Below are 22194 nucleotides of genomic sequence, written 5' to 3' on the forward strand. Positions count from 1 at the left end.
CAAACAGGGAGACGAGATGGAAAGCTGAAAACTGAAACTTTATGTTGAATGTTTTAGGTGATAGTTTGGTCTGTGCCTTGTCATCAGCTTCAAGAAAAACCTGCTCATCATGTGCATCCCTGCTGTTCTTTCATTTTTTTTTTATTGCTGCAGATTTTATAACAAGGTAGCATGGAAATGTAACTTTAGACTGAAGCAAAACCAAGTTGGGGGGTTGCACATATATCTTCGGGAGTCACTCCAGTGTTAACTGGACAGGGTAAGGTATTTTAAGGTTAATGTGTCAATATAAAAAGGCTCAACATTAGCCTAAAATGTAGAAGCTGAATTCGATCCAAGGTCTGCTGAATTTGGGAGCAGAAATGTTGCCAAACGAGAGAAAACACTGCTTGTGGTGATGTGTGCCAAGGAAAATTGTGCCAAATTTGAACAAACTATACTGCAAACCCATTAAACTACACTGCTTACCATATGACTGTTTGCAATTGTTTGCTATAAAACAAAACTGAGCAAAGCGTCTATTCTCCCTTATTTGCTTAGATACGTATGCAAATCAAGCTGTGGCCCACAGGAGGCACGTTAGGAGCACAGCTTCAACCCATCACTCCCTGCATGTGAACTCAACACACTGCATTTATCACTAACATAAACACACTTAGGGCAGGCAACCCCCCCGTAACTTAGGTTCAGTGTCAGCGAGGTTTCTAGACTGTATTGTTTTCCTACCAAATGCTTTGAAACATGCTTTGTCTCTTTTAGAATTATTACGACGTTATGGTTGTGACTCCCGCCAAGGAGATTATTGTTTCGTCCTCGAATGTTCATTTGTTTGTGTGTCCGTCAGCAGGATTACAGAAAAACTACTGGTCCGATTTTCACGAAACAGTGGAAGTGGTGGAAGGGTGTAGCAAGCGCCAAAAAAGGACCCATTACATTTTAAAGCGGATCCGAAAATCACGGGGCGAAGACACAAATTATTTTTCACTTTCGTAAACATTGCATAGTTTATTCATAATGTCTGATCCCAGTGACGGCTACACCTCACTGGTTTGCTCATAGCTTATCATATTTTGGGGTCAGCAAAAACACATATAGTTAAGTGAGTAGCAACCATCTGCTGGGATTAAAGTTAGTATGTGCTTTATGTGTCAGTGATGGTAAAATGATCCAGGGTTCTTTCTACAATAGGAAACCTGTGATGTCTTTTAATGGCCTCCCTTTAAATTCAAAGTGATTAATATGTGACCAATAAAAACCCATTAAGCTGCGTGTTAAAACAGGGTCTTAAAAGATCACATCCATTAGTTGCTTGTACGTGTTGTTGGCTCAAACCTCAAGTAACAGCAAATCCCTGCTTTGTTTAAAATCCTCTTGCTGAGGCAAATTATGAGCCAAATTACTAACTAATTTATACAGAGAGCAAACTTGATAGACAATGTAAATATATTTTAGATAAATTACATCTCAATAAGTCTTTAAAACCACTGAGTTCACATGTCATCGTTTAAAAACAAACAAGCAGAAATGTTGATCAGATGGAAATGTGATCATCTTCATAAATGCAGTAGAAAAAAACAATTTCACACTAAATTCATTCAGCTTGGAGAATTCTAACATTATGGCATTTAGAAGCCAAATATAACTGTCTAACCAATTGCTATAAATGGTCAATTTCCTAGTGTGAAGTGTCACTGATTGAACCTCGGGTCCCTGATGTGAGAAACAAATGCTCTGCCAACCCAACTAAACCCAAAGCCTCACAGCAAACATAACTGGGACCACAGAGCACTGGGACTGGACTGAGGGATGTTTTCTGGCGTCAGTGCATTAGTATTCTGTAAAAACAAAAGCATGCATTGCACCAGCCCCGACAAAACCTCGACAATACGACACAGAGGGTAAATTCAAACATTGATGTCGTCATCTGAGGTGTCTGGGGATTCATTCTGGCCCAGGGCATGTTTATGTTGCCAGAAGTGTTCCGGGCGTTTTCTTTAAATGTTTTTTAAAAAGATTATGAGCACACAATGCACTCCGTGTGTACAAGTAATATGCAGTAGAAGGGCAGAAAAATAGGCCACATGTGCTTAATGTCCATGTACCCAGCAATCCATGGGCTCCATCCAGCAAACAGACTGCACACCTGGTTGAATCCAAAATAAGAAACATATTTCCATGATATTACCTCTGGGTATAGCTGCGGTATTGAACAGAGACGGAGCCTGTGCAGAGGAAAGGCAGAACATACATCTTTATCTGTGTCCACTTACAAAAGGTTATCTCTCATATTGCTCAAATGTTACCTGATAAATGTCCTGGTAACTCTCAATATTTCCACTGCGGGTGGCACATTTGTCATCGTTGGGATGGCGGGCAGAGTAGGGCACAGATGGGAACTCTTCCCTAACGCTGGCGTTGACGTACGAGCTGCAGGTTGGACCAGACGAGCACATGTGATTGATAACCCCGCGTTCCTGGATCTTAACCAGTGAGAGGATGAACTCATGAGCAGGGCTGGGACTTAATGAGCTACAACAGATTTTTTCTTTTTTAAAGAAAAGTTACAGAAAAATAAGATCAGGAGGAGTGCGATGGATTCGGCACTTCACACGCACCGTGAGCTGACATTTATTACAAATCAGGCCGCTTGTTCTGGAAATCATCACAGTAAGTCAAAATCTTTTACTAAATATGCTTTTGGCCCTTTATACTGCAATAAAAGGAGGCAGGGATAATTGTTTAATTATGGCAATTACCCCTCTGGAGGCCACCACAATCACACCCCATTAACCCACCATTGTTGCGTGTACAGATTATAGTCCTGTTAAATCAACTAGTAACTACACAGTCACTGTGCTCTCACATAAAGGGGAAATCTGATGAGACATGGCTACAGTATGTGATGAAAATTGTCTGTGCATTCTTAACCAACACTGGCGTATTCACCGCAACAGATTACACATTCATTCACACATTGATTTACAATTAGGTAGGTGATAGCAGTGTGTGCAAATAGGCTTTGCATTGAAAGATCTGTGTTAAAAGGGGAGAAAGAGAGAGTGGATTTTTAGGCAAATTTTAAATCATTGGTGGTTAAATTAAATCAATTACATGGAAGTTTGTACAGAGCAATTTGCCTTCTTCAAAAGGAGACAAACTTTATTTTAACACCCCCCCCTTACTGTCAAGTCTGAATAGGGACATGTGTAACAACAAAGGCTACATGAAGAGAGCTGTGATGGTATTCCTGTGTGCCTTCTAGCTCCTCAGTTAATTAAAATAGCCCGTGGTATCATAGCTGCATTGTAAATTATTTCAGTGTAGTAATATCATTCACATAAATTGTGAAAAGGGATTCCAAAGTGGAGCAGTAAGTTTTTGTTGCAGCCACGGATCCCTGAGGTAAAACATAACTGAAGTTTGAATGGGATTTGGTCAAACTGGGAAAAAAAGGGGTGAGTTTTTACAGAAGGTGACAACAATTTGATTCACTATGAGAGACAATCAAAATCAGTATCACATTTTGTGGAATTTGAAGCTTTAAATTGTTTAAAATTAAACTAGAGTGGGTTTGTTATCTCAAAGTCTTCCTCTTACAGCACCACAAAGACTCTAAGCCCTAGTATTCACTTTAAAGTGACATTCCGTCGAAAAATCATCATCTTTTCAGGCAAATACACTCATCAAATAAGAGACATCGAGACAATTTTTTTCCTGTAACAACTATTAACGGAATATCCTGGAGTCGCTAACAGCCGATTCGATTTTTTAGAGCATCCCAAAGTTAGGAACGTGCCAATACGTTACTTGTGTTTGTGTTCCAGTTTGGAAAAGATTTGACTTCTCTACTGTACTGTTATTGTAGATGTACCAGCATCCACCCTATTTTAGAAAAACACATACCAGCACAGTTTCTCTGATGCTGGAATTTCTGTTACTTTGTGTGGGCAAACTGAGAACTGAGAGCCTTTTCAGCTCCAGCTAAAATATGGGAAGAAGAAGTGCTGTATGCTGCGAGGACCTGACGCATAATAAATATGCAGGGCTGCTTTTATGTCTGTCATCAAACCAGCGAAACTAAATCAATCCAGACTGCGTTTGGCCAGCTGTTCACCACAGCAATTTAATGTCTCCCCTCTTTAGACGTCTTAAAGATCAGACAAATTTATTTTAGCTGTGATTGACATGTACCTAGTATACTTCCAGAAATTGCGTAAAACTTTTGAAAGTACCAAAAACAATATGAGTTCAAGATCTTCAGTTATGATGGCTGCTGAGGTTTACCCTCTATAATCACACGGACGGGGCCAGCCAGGGACTGTAAAGGTAAGCTAACCCAGTACGACCAATTTCCCACAGACTGCAGTCTGTTTAGTTTGTTCGCCGTCTCCTCAGGACTGTTTTTTCGGCTGTGTTGACAGCCTACCATCTGCTGCCGAGCCAATCTAGATCTCATATACCTTCCCCAGTCTGTGTTTACTCTGCTGTCAGGACTTTAAGTTTGGAACTAAAGCTAATCAGCTATGATAGTATGACTGAAGCATACCCACACCCAGGGACGTATGTTTGATTGGAAGAAAACACGACAAAAGTGATCTTAATAAAATAGCTTTTATTTAGTAATAAAAAGAAGAGGATGACATCTGAGGACCATCACCTGAAATTCAGTCAAACAAGGTAGAGAAAAAATGTAAAGGGACGTTTGAGAGACTCCAAAATAGCACAGGTTTACGGTGTCTACACTAAACAGTATATCAGAGAACATACCGTAGAAGACAATAAGCTACAGAAACAAAGCACGGCCCTTTTAAATTTAGGCCGCAATACAGGTCGAGTTGTTTAAAGTTCCAATTGTGCCACAATAACTACAAATAAACTGCCCCCATTTTCCTTTGTTTTGTTTTTTCTCTCCAAAGGATATGTCAGAATAAGGATACAAATGGTTCTGCTGGGCCACAATATCAAGCCTTGGCATCTTGAATAAATAAAGTGCAAACACAAATGTAAAAAGAAAACACCATGACAAGAATAATAGGTTGTTGCTCTCTATATACACATAACAGATACACTATGATATAATGACAGAACAGTTTTCATTTTAATATTCTCTGTTTTTGCAGAACACCAAATGCTTTAGTGCCTTGCTCACCTGTTGAGCTCATCGTTGTTTCAGTCCTCTCTTGGTAACCGCGCTGTCTTCTTTTGGTCTGGCAGATCTAGCAAATTGCTGTGAATTTATAGTTAAGGTCTGTAAGTAGAAACATTCTCACTTTTATAAAGCACCTTCCTTTTTCTGAGCTACTTTTAAGGGATCTAATCCTACACAGTCTACACATCCACTCCACCTGGGCTCAGTAGTAATCTCTACTACAGTTGTATTTTGGGCATCGACAAATGTATATAAATGTATAGTTTTCTGCTTCTTCTACAGATGTAATACGCCAATGGCAACAGTGTCAATATACACCAAAACTCCAATCTCACTGAAAAGACAATTTCAGCTTTAGGCACAGATTCACAGATGGATAATCAAAGACTAATATGTTATATCACCTCATATACTATCATGCTTTACTCACAGAGCTGCATGCAGCAGCTTTAAACCACAGGGGCACTTATCCGTGTGACACCCAATGCCTCATATTAATTTAATTTGAGAAAAGGTTGCCGCTGTTGTTTGCACATAAATGCCAGAAGACTACTGGTCAAAATCTGACCTTTAAAGAGCTTGGGTCTCCTGCTCTCCTTTACTCATTGACAGTTACTGTCCTTCATACAGATTGATACATTCCGCAAATGTGACAGGTTGAGTAAAGGGGGAGGAGCGGGATTTGCCAAAGGCTGTCACTGTAGTGCCGTCACTTAAGAAACCTTAAAGGGAGAGTTTGATTTTTATTTAAGTGGGGTTGTGTGAGGTACCTAGCGTTGCCTACTGTAGGTGACTACTGAATAAGACAGGAGTATCATCACAGAAGCTAATGTCAACGGCGGGCAGCAGCTGCAGCAAAATGGACTTTAGTTTCACTTAAAAAAAAAGGCACATCTAAAAAAATTAAATAAAAAGATTTAAGTGTATGGTATATTTAGACAGCCATTTCTTTTGGCACTACATTTTCTCGACGTATGCTTAGGAATGAGCACAACTGTGCCACGCATTGTATTTCTCTGCAGATGTTTGAGTCAGACTTAGTTGTTCTTGGAATAAACAAATGAAAAAAATAAAGAGTAATTATGACAGAAACAATGAAATAGAGGAGAAAAGAGGCTCCCTGTATGAGCCGGAGTATAGAAGAACATCTGCAGAGAGAGACTAAATGGCAGAAAGAGAGAGGGAGAAAACTTTGGTGGAAATTTGAGGACAATGTTGTCTCACAGCAAGGTAAAAAGACTAAAGTTTTCTAAATATAGTGTACACTGATATTGATATTTTTAGATGTGCCTTTTTTTAGGTGGCTAAAATACATTCAGAGAATTGTCCCCACCCACAGTAGCACATTGCTCAGCTTCTGTATCAGTACTCGTTCCACTCCATCTACCATAGGTAAGATACTGACTATCGTTAAGTACTTCGTACAACCCCACTTCATTATAACTGAACTATCCCTTTAAACTACTAGCATTTTGTGAGGGTTTTTCTTTCAGCTGACGAATTTTAGTAGCAGGCCTTTTGATTCCCTGGCATGTGCCATACTGCAGTCTCAAGCTAGCACTGAAAAAATTACTATAGGGAATCTAAACTAGGACCGGCTGTCCCCATCCTACGACTGCTTAAAAAGACATCTGTACCAAAATGAACCTTACCTTTTTACTTTCTGATGCTCGAAATGGAATAAAGTCCACCTTATCACACATATTGAGTTCTATTTTTAAAACACACTTATGCAGTGGCATATTTTCAGATGTTTTTTACTGTGCACTGTACACCGAATGGCTGGTTGGGGACTAAAGTGACAACTGACACCGTACCTGGAATATAGCTGAATGTGGTACATCTTCATATAAATGAAAGTGCAGACTTTGCTGTTAATCCTCTGAACTCAAAGACAAATACGCTGTCACAAAGCTAATTGGTAATGAGATGCCCATTAAATCACCATCAAAATCAACAGCCTTGTTCTATTAGACAAGTTCAAAGGTTGATGTGCAATTACCGGTGTTGAGCTGAGGAAGAGCAGGTGGTAGTTCAGAGCTGCCAGAAATTAGTCGTCATCCTCCTGAAGGCGTGGAGGACCAAAGCCAACAACACATCTGTGATGTGAGGTGTCCACCTAATAATCATCACACCTCACCTCTTAGCTGCCCTTTTATGTACAGTATGTTCAGTGAATTGCTTTATACCAGGGCCAAGTCTTTCTTTTTTTTAATTAGTCACTTGTGGGATAAACTTTCCACATAGTAACAAGTTTAGTTTATATTTAAATTCAATATAAAATGGCCTGGTGATATGGAACAGGAGGTGGATAGTACATCGCAAATTGATTTTTTTTTGTGTTTCGCTCAAGGTACTTAGAACCAACAACTTATTTTTCTAAATGAAAAGGGTGCTCATTAACAGCTCAAGTTTGCAAATGTAACTCATTTAAAAAGCCTTTTCTTACTTACTGACATTGTATCAGTACAAATAACTATTAACAAACATCTATGTGTAGGAGTCCAACTATTTAGAAACAAACTCTACCAAATGAGCGTGGATTTCCACTCTTTATAAAATCTGGTACTGGTTTTATCTTGAAAGAGGGAGTAAAAGGATACGACGACGAGGGGCTTGTCAAAGAGAACGTAGCCGTTGGTTTCCCGCAGAGCTTTCTCTGCACTCTGCTCACTGGGGAGTCCTACGAAGGCCTGCCCTTTCATCCGCCCCTCCTTCATTAACACAATGTCAAACCTGAGGGGGAGAAAAGAAAGCAGGCTTGAGGATTAGCCGCATCACACTTTTACTGTAGCTATTCACTGTTGAAAGAGAAAAATAAGATCTGCTTCTGTACCCATATGAAACAGTGCTTGTCACGTGTCACTGGGAGCAAAGAACCTTTTCTATCTCTGTGTTTCTATTTCAACCAGTTCATTTGACTGATTTGTAACTTCAAGCCCAAGAGAAGCAACTCGGGGCGTAATAGTACATCCATCATTCACTACAGGATATGCAGTTTGGTACAACCTGTGACCCACATGACACAACACTGAATCTTAAAAGATTTTTGTGTAAAAAAACAATCACACCTCTCCTCCGTTTTTCATGTAGCAAACAAAATTGTGCCAACATTTGCTAAGAAGTGATAGCCTGGCTGACCCCATCATTATTTTATGATTGCGAGGTCCTCAGCAAATTCAGCACAAATGCAGGCTAATGACCACAACCTACACTCTGTAGAACTTTGACTGCTAGACAGAACACCTAGAGAATTGGTTACGTAGAAGTTAGGATCTATTTTCATACATGTTTGATCATAAGAAATTTATCCTCAGCAACACACAACCCTCAAACAGGAAACAGCCACAATTTAGAGATGGGCAACCACAGGACAAAGTGTTTCTCTGCATCCTTCTGTTTATCACCTACGTCTGTGTTTAGAGTCTGGCTCTCTACTCAACATAAGCTCGGTTTGATGACTCAAGTGGAATATTCATTTGAAGTACTGCTGCTGCAAAAACATAAAATGTCCCTCATGATCTCTATGTCAGGTTAGATACTTATTAATAACACAACACACAGTCAGCATGAATTACTAAAACCTCTCAAAGGAAAGTGACAAATTGCTAAAGTCAAAAATAGCTCGTGGAGATAGGATGGGGGTAACAACACGCAATGTTTACATACATGTTTCTCTCGGCTTCTGACGAAGGGTTGACATATCTCCCATAGATGTACTTCAAGTCCTGGAAGACAAATGATGAATATCAGGAAAAAAATAGTCTATATATGAATATGAATGCATTGTTGATTCTATTGATCATGCAGAAGAAATGTTAACACCTCATTACAAAATGTTACTTTGACATTTAATAACACAGAATGACGTATGATGACATGTATTAGTCCTTAAACAGTAAATGAAAACTCCAGAATAAGCATCATATCCAGTAAACTAAAGTGGGTCAAGTGCTATAAATGTACTTACTTTCTCCTCCACTTGCTTTGCAATATTCTTCACGTACAGTCTGCAGGTCGGCTCACCCGGCTCATACTTTTTAAACACAGACATCCTTTTTATCTCTGTTAAAAAAAGAGAGAAGAAGAAAAAAACTTGATGCAAGGTGCATTTCAAAAACAGGTACAAAGGACCATCACGGAGCTGCCCTTACATACATAAAGGTAAAATTCAAAGTCAATGCAACTCAATACCATTGACTCAATGTTTTATTTAAGAAAAAACGGACTGAAGAACTAGGCTAAGAGATTGGCTTAGACATTAAAGCAATGATTATATGTTTGATCCCAGAACCAGTTCATTTGAGATATGTCTTGGAAGTATCATATCTCAGCTGGTGTGGAGTGGAAGGAAGAACAAAGAATTGAACTTAACAGTACCCTTGCTCACCAAGTATAGAGTAAAAGACAGGGATTCACTTGAGCCACATAAGCTGACATGATAAGGAGAAACAAAACAATTCTGTTTGTCAGAAACTGTGAATGTGGAGATTATTTAGAACCGTTTCCACATTGACTTTTATTTTATTCTTAGATTTACATTATGGAAATCAGTTAGAATACAACTATCTGCAATTGTGGATTCAGGTGGTGAAGGGCTTCAGAGATTAGATTTAAGAACCAAAGCACTATTCATACAGGATTTGTTTTCCTTTTTCTTCAGCCATGATGGCTTCCACTGCTCACACTAACTGCCAAAATTTTCAAACAAACCACTGTTGCTGCTTCCATTCTTCCTGCATCACCCCGAAACAAAACCCAACTTGTGAGAGCGAAGAAGAATGTTAACAGGAAATGCAAAAGCTATTTAAAAATAAATGGACGTGGTCCTGTTGTACAGTATCAACCAGTAACACAGAGCATCAGTACAAACATGTTCGGATTATTAGTGTAAGCTCTTCCATAATCTGAAACATTTATTCCCTGTTGTTATTCAATGTGTTTTTTCCTTTCCTGTCTCCATTCACCAGTCTCAAAGCCGTACCCCCACCCCCCATTGTTGTTGGAGAGTGCTAACCACTGTGCTGCTTTAAAAGCTCCTTTACCATCTTTTGACAGCCGTCCTTTCTCCAGCTCCTTTCTGGAGATGACGTCTGAGGGGAGATCCTGCTCATCGTCACTGTGCTCCTGCTGCTGTTGGGACGCCTGAGCGCTGGGGTACAGCTTCCCAAAACCCTCAGCCTCTGCCACCTCCTGATTTCTGCTGGAGGTGAGCTCCCCGTCTTCTATTTCTGAAGGGACACAGAGGTTGTTAAAGGAACAATATGTAACATATTAAACAACTATTTATCATGTTGTTAATACATTCATATATGATTGGATGCATGTTCCTGCATCGCTTTTTGTGATACAAAACTACAAGAGGACACTTTCCCTGCAGGATAAATACAGATGGAAGTTTTCAAACTGTCTAACAATAGCAGATGGTGAAGTAATCACTTTCACAATGTTTATCCTCTTCAGTAAACCAAACAAGCTCAGGATGGGAGGGTGGAAGCAAATCCTCTTGGTCACAATTAGTTGCACATATTGATTTTTTGAAATTTCCAACCATGGCATCATTATAAACTGATTAAGTTGAAAAAAATTTTGTCTTGGTTTAAAACAATAAATGCTGGCCTTAAATACTGCTTTTGCACTGACAGCTGAAAGATGAAGAATATTACGTCTGTGTCAAATAAAGAACTGTAATCAAATCAAAATCAATTCCTGTTTTGTAAACATGAGTTTGAAAAGCAGTGGGAAGGATAACTCTGGCAGACTTTTAAAGGAGCACATGTATGCGCACACACACATTGTAGATGGAATTACTAAGAGCACTGAGCCTGTTCAAATCCGAGGAGGGGAGGGGAAAAAAACCCATCTACAGAAGGTGTATGTTTGTGTGCGCTGGAGCAAGAAGTGTCAGGGAGCTTTACTGATACACTCTCGGCAAAGAACTAGATCAAAATTATCCTCCTCCTTATCTGTCCCCTACCTCCCCTTTCCATTTAAATAGCTTGTTTATCGGATCACACACACACACACCTTCCCCAAAACAAGCCTAATCCAAAAAGCCACCTGTCATAGTTTATCTTTCCCCCGCCGAAATCTTTTGTGTTTGACTTTGAGATCTATTTTACTTTTCAGGGGCTTGCCAGGGAGTGAAGTTGTAGCTAGAGAGAAGGGAGATAAGGCACACAGGAAAGTGCCGAGCTGACAAGTAACACAGACTGTGCCCCCAATGACATTTTCTCATACAGATAATGGTAAAACCTTTTTGGTGCCAGTTTCTGCTGTGATATACTGCTGTGTAACACTTGGCTCCGACTTCACCCGTGCTAAGGGCTTTAACTTATGTCAATAGGAGTATCAAACCACCTCCTGCTTCAATGTGATAATAAACATGATGTATAGTAATAATCAAACCCTTATGGCGCCTTTCTTGCTCGAAACAGAGAAGGAAGTGCAGTTTATATGTGCAGACTAGTACTGCTATGATTTATTTTTACTAGCCAATTGTAAAAGAAGGCTTTTTTTCTGTTACCTGGTGCAATTTAGCCTGATTTACCGATGTCTAATCTACATTGACACCAAGTTCCTTCCCAAGAAGCATTAAATCAATAACAGATAAGTGATGGGAAACAGTGGATTAGAGCTATGATCGGGCCCGATCCTACATGAACCCGGACTGTTGTCCAAGCACGGACTTTGGCAACAGTTTTGGGCCTGAGCCCAAACACAAATTTCTGCTGATTTTTTATTTTACAGAGAGAGAGGGAGAAAGGCTTGAGTCTCTGACTGGTCCAGCATGGGCTGAATGTGCTTTTGTTGAATGTTATTAGTGGAAACCCTGGGTGTTTTTGCAACTTCAGCACAGATAATTGTGACATTTTCTACAAACTTCAGTAGTGTCTGCTGGCTAATGCCTCACATATAGCTCTGCTTACTGGAGCAGCTTTCCCCGTCTGAGGCACAGGAGCCTCCAGTGGTGTTGACAGGCTATTACTAGTGACATATAACCAATCAGATAGTGCTGGGGGCGGGACATTGAGTGAGACTACAAATGGTAAATGGACATGTACTTATATAGTGCCTTTCTAGACTTATGACCATTTTTACGCTTTGACACAGGTTGAATGTCTGGCCCAAAGACATGGAGCTAGAGAAGCTGGGGATCGAATCAGCGATTTTCTGAATAGTGGACGACCCGCTCTCCTGAGCCACAGCCGCCTACAGAGTGGTAAGAGAAGCCTGCTGGATCAGGGCCCATTTCCATGAATAAATGCTGCAGCTGTGGGCATGTTCATATTTGTCATGGTCATCGCGCAACAGGGCTTGTCTGTTTAAAAAGTAACATTAATTACACTAACACCAGAACAATACAGTGGGACCACGGCACTGAACATTTAATATCCAGGAATTCAAATGATAGACACCGCTGACTATCCCTGTAACAATGTGGCCATAGTTGAGCACATTGAGAATTTAAAGCCATATATTAGATTTCAACCTAGCCTTGGTCCAAAAAAGCAAAAACTTCAAAGACATCACCTTGGGCTCTGGGAAATTGTAATCGACATTTATCTCGGTTACTAAATGATTAATAAAAACGAAGTTCAACAGACTATGTAGGTATGAGAACAATCCCAAATTGCAGGAAGTGAATTTTCTAAGGTCAGAATAGAGAAGCAGAGCCCTTACCTCCACCATCAGGCTGACCTGGCCCACTTCCTTCCACTATGGCTGCCACCTCTGGAACCGAAATGTGGAATTCAATTTTCTTCTGCCCGGTGGGGTGGGGCTGCTCAAACACATCGGAGGGCTGCAGGCCTGGAGCACTGAGGACAGCAGAGAGAATCACCACTACCCTCACCAGCAGCCTCTAAAAAGGTACCCACAATAAACTTAACTCCTGAGAATGGGATATTGTGTTCTGGTCAACCACAGTCAACCAAGTCCACAAACATACAGCCTGGAGACACAGAAGTGTGTGTGTGTGTGTGTGTGTGTGTGTGTATGTGTGTGTGTGTGTATTTATAGTTTGTGGTCTGTCATTAAGGGAGTGTTTGGTGTGTTGAAACAATAAGTCACTGAGCCACAAAAGGCTGTCTTTATGAGGAAGAGTTATTGTCTGGAGGTTTTTGTCCTCCTTTTTTTTAGCTTCCTATGAATACTGTCTATGCGTGAGGAGGACTGTGACATGCATGAGTGCCTTTGGTGTACCTCTGAGAGTCTGGTTTGGGAGCATAGAGTAGATCCTTGATCCTGGGCTTCTTTTTCTTTGAAGCGGTTTTTGGTCTCAAGGGTCTCTTGCATGCTTGGTTGACCAGGCCCATCAGACGAACAATCCTGGAATAAAGCAAGCATAGGGAATACGAGCGATAAACTGGCTATGTTGAAGAAAGAAAAAAAAAAGTCACCCACCCATAGGAATTTAAAGACATTTCCCTTCAAGCCACTTGTGTTTCTTGGAACATTATTACTTCTGAATGATACACTAACACACTGGATCGACTGACAGCGTCAAGACGCTGCAAAACAAAACGAAAGTCAATTCCTTTGCCGCGGGGAGAGTGTTTATGCAGAGATGATTCCTCTCTAACTGCTCCTCACCTCTCCTTGTCTTCATCATCCCCACTCTCATACTCCGATTCTTCTCCACTGGACAGCTCCATCTCCTCCTCTGGTAAAGGGGGGTAGTCCGGGGGGAAGGGAGGAGGCATGGGGATGGGTGGTGCAGGAGGCAGGAGCTCAAACTGCAGGAAACAGAACATGGCTTAGCTTAATAATGCCTCTGGTTTCAACTGACAGACTCCATAAGCATAGTCTTTGCTAAGGTATCTGGTATGTAGTGGTCCAAACTGGGATTCAGTGAGTTGCAGACAGTAGAAGTGATAAAAGTTTAAAGCTATAGGTAGTGACTTTTATAAAAATGTTCTTTCACCACTATATTCTGACAGTATTACACTAGACAGAGAGTATGTGAAAAAATGATATCTCTCTGCATCCTAGCGCTACAAATGGCATCTGCAAGATTACACTCCACATCATCCAATCAGAGCCGAGGAGTCTCTAACGCATTATCAAACTGTGAAACTAGGTAGGGCTGATTAAATACGAATACCATTAGAAGCACCAGCTGGAGGCAAAGGAACATACCTTTCCACAGATTGCTACTGTCAGGACATACTGACAGTTTGAAAGAGTCCCGAGAAAAAATCCATATTTGCTCAAAGTATTCAAATATTACCAACACCAATCATAAAAGATGACCGTGATAAGTGGTGCAGTTGATCTTTTGTCAGAAAAACAATGAAAAGCAGAAGACAGCTCATTTTGAAGACAAGTCATTTTACCCTCCTGTAAGACAAAGCAAACAGTAAATGTTCACTTTTTAAGAGCTGGACCAAGCTAATTCTGTACTTTTGATAAGAGAGTTTTACTTTAACTCGCATTTTCAACCTCCCTTCAAATGGAGCAATATTTCAGACTTCTACATATGCACGAATACAAGCATGTCCAGTGATTTTCTTCCATACTCATGTACTTTCACATACTGTAGTCCAAATGCTCACCTGTGGTTCTATACAGTGATAAAATTAAATTTCTATTTTTATATTTAATCTTCAAAATGTCTGCACTGATTTCAGCAAAGGAGAAGCTGCTTTGTGGCAAATATTTGTTCTTTGTGGCAATGAATTGCAGTTTGGCCAAAATCCTCTAAGCCTTCCATTTGTCCATCATCTGTAACCGTTTATCCCTGTTGGGGTCACGGGGGCTGGAGCGGATCGCAGCTGACACTGGGCGGGAGGTGGGGTACACCCTGGACAGATGCCAGACTATCATAGGGCTGACATGAGAAAGACAACCATTCAAGCTCACGTTCACACCTACGGGCAATTAACCTAACACCTGCATGTCTTTGGACTGTGGGAGGAAGCCGGAGAAAGCAGAGAAAACCCACGCTGATGCGGGAAGAACATGCAAACTCAACACAGTCTTCTATCCTAAATCGCAATATAGATAATTTAATTTGTCAATAACGATATATTGTATATCACAATACTGCATGTTTGCTGGTACTTTAATAAATAGTCGGCATGAAATAACCACATGACACAGCTATTCAATTTTTGAATACTCCTGTGTGACTTGACAAATTAATAGTTAGTACTTTATCATTTAAGAATTTAAGTGCAATTGAACATAACAGTTTCTTCTCAGGTACACACAACTGTGCTTACATGTCAACTTACATGGGCAGAAATACATAGTTATCAGATTAAGACAAATGTCTGATTTAACTACACTGGAGAATTCTCATAAGCAGAATTCTTGGGTGAAGGCATGCAGGCACACTGCTGTTGGAAAATACTATTTGCTATTTCTCTAAACCAACATTTGGGTTCCAAGCCTTTACACATTTTTCTCCACCAATATTATGAAGACAGAACCGAGTCTTGAGCTGTATTGTATTCTGGGTAACAGAGCTTGAAGGTTAGAGAAGCTTGTGACTGGAAAGTTTCCATTTGGAGTCCAGTTTGTCAAACGCATTGAGCTGAGTGGTGATGTAAAGTGTGATGTAAAAACAAAACCACGATGTTCAAACGGCATTTCATACCTGAGAAATTTAAGTTTAAGTACTTGTTATTATCAATTTAGATGTATTGTGTTTCACCATATCTCTATCTGATTTCCTCACAATACGATTCCACTGAAAGCCGATAAATGATCATATTGCGTTATCACCCAGCCTTAATTGTGGGGGTAATAGTTAGTCAATAACAGTTGAGTTTCTTCCTTGAACATATCTTCTCTGATACATTTGAATACTGATGTCTTTACAACAACATAGTTACACTATTGTATTCAAGCTTACCATGGGGGGTCTGGAAGTGACTGGGCCAAATGGACATGGCAAATTCATTTTGTTCATCAGATGTAGTACCTGTATAATTGAAGATATGCGTATTAGATGAGTGATAGTTGTATCTAAAGATTCACACCAAAAATGTGGATGGAAGCTGGGAATATAAATATACTGCTTCTTTCAAACAGGCAGCCTGGCTCCATTTGTAAAACTGATTGCAAGGCTTTTGCATTTTCATTTAAAATACAGGGATCAAGGTGAGACCGAGGCTGAAGTGAGATACTAGTGGTGAGGCTGAGCATGAAGGCGGTTTCTCTGTAACACACTAGCACCACCAAGACACCAACGCTGGAAGTAGCAGCAAGGAAAATACATGCAGCACAGCTCCCAGGGAAATGTTAAACCCATAACTCATGCCTCCCACTTATGGTTTATTATTAATACTTGCCCCCCAAATTGAAATTTAAAAGGCAAATGTTTGCCGTTTGATCTTTAAGAGGGCGGATGCATTTCAAAAACCTCTGGGATATTCGTATTTTCTTTTTACAATATGAATCTGAAGGCTATAAAGCTGTCACATTTGCATTTTTTCGGTACAAATCCCCACTTTCCAAAAAAAGAAAAGTATTAATAGAAAAAGATCCACAAATACAAATACGACACACAGATGAACAACACATGCATGCCAAAGAAGCAGTATTTACTCACTTGTACATAAAACTTTGGCACACTCATGAGGACATGTGTTATATTTGCCAGAATGCCATTCGAAGGTGGTGGGTATAAATATTTCAAAGTGGGATTGAATTGAAAATTCAACCTGTAGGAGAGAGCGTGAGATGAAAAGACAAAATTACGTAAAAACAAAACTGCAGCTCACCGCTTATATCACAATACCTCCTTCACTTTACAGCTTACAAAATATGTCAAAAATAATGGAAACACATGAATATTTGGTCCAGCTTTAGCTAGGTAGCTTATTCTTGAGATGACAAGCACTCAGGCAACAAAATGTGAAACCCAGCTATTAGGGGACGTTGGGACCAGCATGCCCTGTCAGCACCAAAGCTTGTCCCCGTGTAATAATAACTTTTATAAGCCAGGACTCTGCATGGTACAAGAGAACAAATCCAAATCTTCTGAGACCTAATGAACAAACTTTAAGTGAGGGTATAGTGTATATTGTTTAATCTGCCACTTGGCTAGTTGACAAAGAAAATAGTGAAACTCGCTAACTTTTGCTAACTGTGTAATAATGCTTGGGAGTAATCTTCAAAAGTAAAAAAGAAAATCCATCATTTAAATTGTAATGATGTTTGTGTACCTGGATTGTGTATTTCAGGCTCAGCTGTATTAACGAATGTATTGCTAGCCTATGTGTCTGATGATTCAACACCCTGGCTGGGAAAATTACATTTTGTGTGGCCCAGTGTTTTAAAATCAAATGAGTAGTTATTGTTATGCCATTCCCCTAGACCCAGGAGAACTAGTGGGTTAAAAAGTATATTTTAGCGCTGACATTATGGCCAATATCTTCTGTCCCGATAGAAACCAATCACAGTAGTCTTGGGTGGTGCTAAAACATTAGTGCCCTTGCAAAATAGATAGCGGAGATAGTGCAGTGGGCCTGACGTGCATGTTGTCATGCTTTATCCCAGTGCTATTCATCCGGTGAGCGAGGCTAATTCTGGGTATGAGTATTTTTCCCATTTTAAGAAGAACTTCAGTGCAAATTGAACAGAACTTGCATTCAGATGTAAAGTGGTGCCTAAACACCATTTCTGCCGTAACGTATTTCGATAAAAACGATGAAAATAAAATGTATACGCGTGGGTAGACATTTTGATATCGATTTGACTATATTCATCATCCTGTGGCACAGCCCTGGTGCAATTTTGGAAGTAGCTTATTAAAGAGGAACTGAATGAAGCTATAATTGTATGCAATGTTACGAATCATGATGTACTTTAATTTGTGAGGTATTTTAATCACTGGATGAAGTACGGATGATTGAATTCACTAACGAATTTCTCAATATCACTCATCTCAACATATCAAAGTTGTGGTATAACATTACATAGAACATGATAGAGGGTTTTGTCCATAACACCCATCCCCAAATAAATTAGTAAAACTGATACTAGCAATAGCAGAACTGGCTTCAACTTCAATTTTTGTTAGTGTAGTGCTGAAAATGCTGGGTGGCCCCAAGGGGTGGTTAGATACATCAGCAGTGTTCCTGCAGTACTTCAAAGTAATCACGGTTTCATCAAGTGCTTCCTTTCTTCTTTTGTAAGCCAAGAAAAACTACCACACTGAATTTAAGCACCGGGGAGTGCTTCATTCATTCAGTCTTCATAATGTATAACTGATACATGAATGCAACGAGGGAATCACTACACACATATAAAACACTCAAAAACATGCATTTTTGCTCATTAATGAGAATGTTACTTTCAGACATCACGTTCTTTGTTTTATCCAAGAATATATTGTTGTCAGAATGAAGATGTCTAGTAGTATTTTGACTGTAGGACACCCGCATTATCTACAGCTATACACAATAAGAATGATAACACATTTATCTGTGGAGTCATGTATGGAACCCAATCAGGATACCCAACTAGAATTTATTTACATCACGGGCTTCTGATTAACAATCAGTGTAGTATTGAGCCGTGCTCCAAATACATAATCAAGCAAACTGCGTCATATAAGGATGTGGTGGGACACTATTGGCTCGTCCAGGTTTTATTTTGGCACAAGGCAGGATAGACTGTCAGTATTGGAGCGAGAGGTATCAAAGAGCAGCTGGTCCCACCAACTGGCAGGGCAGACGGCCTGTCAGGTGCTCAATGACCATCTAGTTGGATACAAGGCCGCTGACAGTTCTTGACTATTGCTCTCACACTCTCACACTCTCATCCAGGTTGCCAGCTTTCCTTCAGGCAGCCTCTACACACATGAACTGACAACACCAGGCTTGGACAACATGTGTCATACATGCATATTTAACTGCATATAGCTTAATTTGGGTGGGTAATTACTTGTTAATGGGAAATAGGGCCTGTTACTGAATGGCAGAATGTAATATGATCATATTGTTTTAACGCAAAAGATGGGGAGAGAAATATTAGAATACAACATGATGTCCTAAACATAATGCACTACAGAAGGACCCACTAACCAGGTGAACAACTGAAACATTTCGATACACTTACAGAAACTCTCCTGGTCACTTTGGCAAGTGTCCAGCCAGATTTATCAGCCAGAATGCCAACAGAATGCCCCATCCCATTCAGCAATTCAGGAGTCAGCACTCAGTAAATCAACATGTGTTTATATCAAAAGACTACTTATGGATAATGCCTTCAACACTCACCCAAGGCCGGGTGCAATGCCCGTCTCTATGAGGGGAATGTTTTGTGGCTTGGGTTCCTGTTTCTTCTGCTCTTTCTTGACACCTTTACCGCTGTACAAAAAAAGACATTACCAAAATGATTCAGGTCAATAATTGTTTTAATGCTGGTGATGACAATATGTTCACTGTGAAATTGAATCTATTTAACTCACACACTTGGTATAGATTTCAGTTCATAGCATGTTTAAATTTCCTTTTTTTGGAAGTCTGGTGTTCGATCTGATCAATGTCTATTTACTAGAATAAATAAAACCCCTGTGTGGAAAATCATCCCTGGTCTGTGGGAGTTTCAACGGGACCTTGGACCACACAACAGACACCAGCGTCTGGCTTTATCTCAAAGGCAGGTTAACGTTTCTGATAGCTACAGTCAGTGCAGATCAACAATGCTTTTTAATTCATATGATTCAAGCAACTTACCTGTCAGACACTGGTGGGTCCTTTAATACCGTCACATGATCTTGGCCTTTCGCAAACTCAGCAACAAGTGTTCGATCAAGAATCTCTAACTGATGGAGCCTGCTAAGAGCCTAAAATAGATGTAATGCAGATTGAACACCATGCAGGAGAAATTGAGATACACTTAGACAAAAGTCCACATTACTTTGCTCTAATTCGTGCAAGCCAGGCGTTTTAAAATGTCATAACTACAAACACTATAAAAAAAAACTCACTTTTGCTGCTGACTTCTCACTTCTAAAGGTTGCAAAGGCTGCATGTTTCTGTGGAGATGGAAAAGGTTGTTCAGAATGGACAGTAATTCAAATTAAGTTTGAGACATAAAATGCACACAAGCGAGGCGCAACCTACCAAACGGCCCGTGTTTGAGAAAACCCTGACAGTCTCAGCTCCAAAATACTTTAAGAGGTCCTCTTTGTCATCCTGGTTGAGTTCAGCTGGTAAGTGGCGGATAAGAAGTGTCTTACTGCCATTGGTTTTGACCAGTTCCTCGCTCTTCTCCATTTCACTTTAAGACAGCAGGCAGATTCCACAATTACACAACACAGAAGCAAAGACTCCAGAAAACCCAGAACCAGACGGCAACGTTCACTGAGTTGGATACTCTTCAGTGTCACCAGTTGTACCTACTACTGGAATTATATTAAAAAGTGTGTCCAAAACAACAGAAACCTCTTTCAATATGATGAAAATTCAAGCTACCCTACAATAACTACTCAATTTAAATTAAGTTTAAGTTTGTGGTGTCATTTGGTTTCATTTTCATATGACAGAACGATAACTGGACAATAAGTCAATATCATTGTTTATTGTATTTGAATGGAATCAAATCGTGATGAAATCAAATAGCAAGATAAGCAATTACATCATCAAAACGATAACAACCACAAACTAAATCACATTTTTCAGAAAATCTGACGTGAAGTATTCTGAGTTTCTATTTTGCATTAAAGTTCTTAATAAAATTAGAAAACACTCAGTATTTTTCACTTGTTACATAGCAAATTCACACAGGAGCCTATAAAAATAGGCTTACAATGTGGACCATTTATTTACAGAATTAACAGAGACGTGCTATACCCTCACTGTCGCCTCACAGCAAGAAGGTTACAGGTTCGCATCCCGACCTCGGCCTTTCTGTGCGGAGTTTGCATGTTCTCCCCGTGTCTGCGTGGGTTTTCTCCGGGTACTCCGGTTTCCTCCCACAGTCCAAAGACGTGCAAGTGTTAGGTTAATTGTTGAGTCTAAAATTGCCCGTAGGTGTGAATGATTGTCTGTCTCTGTTCGTCTCTATGTGCCCTGTGATAGACTGGCGTCCTGTCCAGGGTGGACCCCGCCTCACGCCCGATGTCAGCTGGGATCGGCTCCAGCACCCCCGCAACCCCGACCCCGGGATAAGCGGTTGAAAATGAATGAATGAATGTGCTATATCCTGATATATATCCCTATATCGGGATAACTGGTTTTCGCCATATCGTCCAGCCCCAGTAGTAAAAGAGGTCTTTGCGAAATGCTCTTTATTATTAACATTATTGTGAAACGTTAGCCATTGGTAAAGCGAATAATTTACTAATACAATCTACTAATACAATCTTAGTGGTTTCATTTATATCCGAAGTAATGCTCCATCAGACGTGTGCGTTCTTCAATCAGCAAAACAAACTTCTTTGAATGAAGACACGTACCGTAGCATCAGCCTTAGCTCCGTCTTGTGTCTGAACGAAGCTAACGTGCAGCAAATTCCTTCAACGTAAATGTTTACTCGTCTGTTGCCAGCTTTAAATCATCTTGTGACTCAACTATATTAGATTTAGCCACTCGCTTAATAACGCAAACGTTTAAGCAAATAATTAAAGTAATATCTTTGTTTATTTACCTGCTAGCTGCTGTAGCCACCAGCACCAAACACTTCCACTTCCGGCCGCCTCTTCTTCTACGGTGATGTCGGGCGCATGACCAATGACACCGCCTCCTGCTGGACTGGAGTTGCTACGTCCAGTAAGTAGGCTACAGACATTGTAGCAATTCTGTCTAAAATGGTGAATTTAGTTCATACTGCTAACCTTCAAACTGCATTCAACCTTACATCTTTCATCTCATCTCATCTCATCTTCATCCGCTTATCCGGGGTCGGGTCGCGGGGGCAGCAGCTTTAGCAGGGGACCCCAAACTTCCCTTTCCCGGGCCACATTAACGAGCTCTAACTGGGGGATCCTGAGGCGTTCCCAGGCCAGTGTGGAGATCCAATCTCTCCACCTGGTCCTGGGTCTTCCCCGAGGCCTCCTCCCAGCTGGACGTGCCTGGAACACCTCC

General features: G+C 40.3%; 1 protein-coding gene across 3 annotated transcripts; it reads right to left on the reverse strand.

Moving 5' to 3' along the window:
- Window positions 1-2337: 2337 nt before the first annotated feature.
- rnpc3 (RNA-binding region (RNP1, RRM) containing 3) lies at window positions 2338-21809 on the reverse strand. Of its 3 annotated transcripts, none has more exons than XM_083936357.1 (16): window positions 21758-21809; window positions 20233-20389; window positions 20097-20144; window positions 19843-19952; window positions 19384-19473; window positions 16710-16821; window positions 16011-16079; window positions 13745-13887; window positions 13355-13480; window positions 12833-12969; window positions 10195-10380; window positions 9120-9214; window positions 8819-8877; window positions 7753-7885; window positions 5150-5227; window positions 2338-2427 (listed from the first exon to the last, which is right to left on the reverse strand). In XM_083936357.1, the coding sequence occupies exons 2-15, from the start codon at window positions 20383-20385 to the stop codon at window positions 5159-5161; spliced, it is 1530 nt and encodes a 509-aa protein (XP_083792483.1). In that variant the 5' UTR covers window positions 20386-20389; window positions 21758-21809; the 3' UTR covers window positions 2338-2427; window positions 5150-5158. The 3 variants fall into 3 exon arrangements, with proteins under 3 accessions (XP_083792483.1, XP_083792482.1, XP_083792481.1); XM_083936356.1 differs by lacking the exon at window positions 2338-2427 and adding an exon at window positions 4596-4657; XM_083936355.1 differs by lacking the exon at window positions 2338-2427 and adding an exon at window positions 4739-4975.
- Between the last annotated feature and the right edge of the window lie 385 nt (window positions 21810-22194).

Source organism: Echiichthys vipera (genome assembly GCF_963691815.1).
Source record: "Echiichthys vipera genome assembly, chromosome: 21".
NCBI classification, from domain to species: Eukaryota; Metazoa; Chordata; class Actinopteri; order Perciformes; family Trachinidae; genus Echiichthys; species Echiichthys vipera.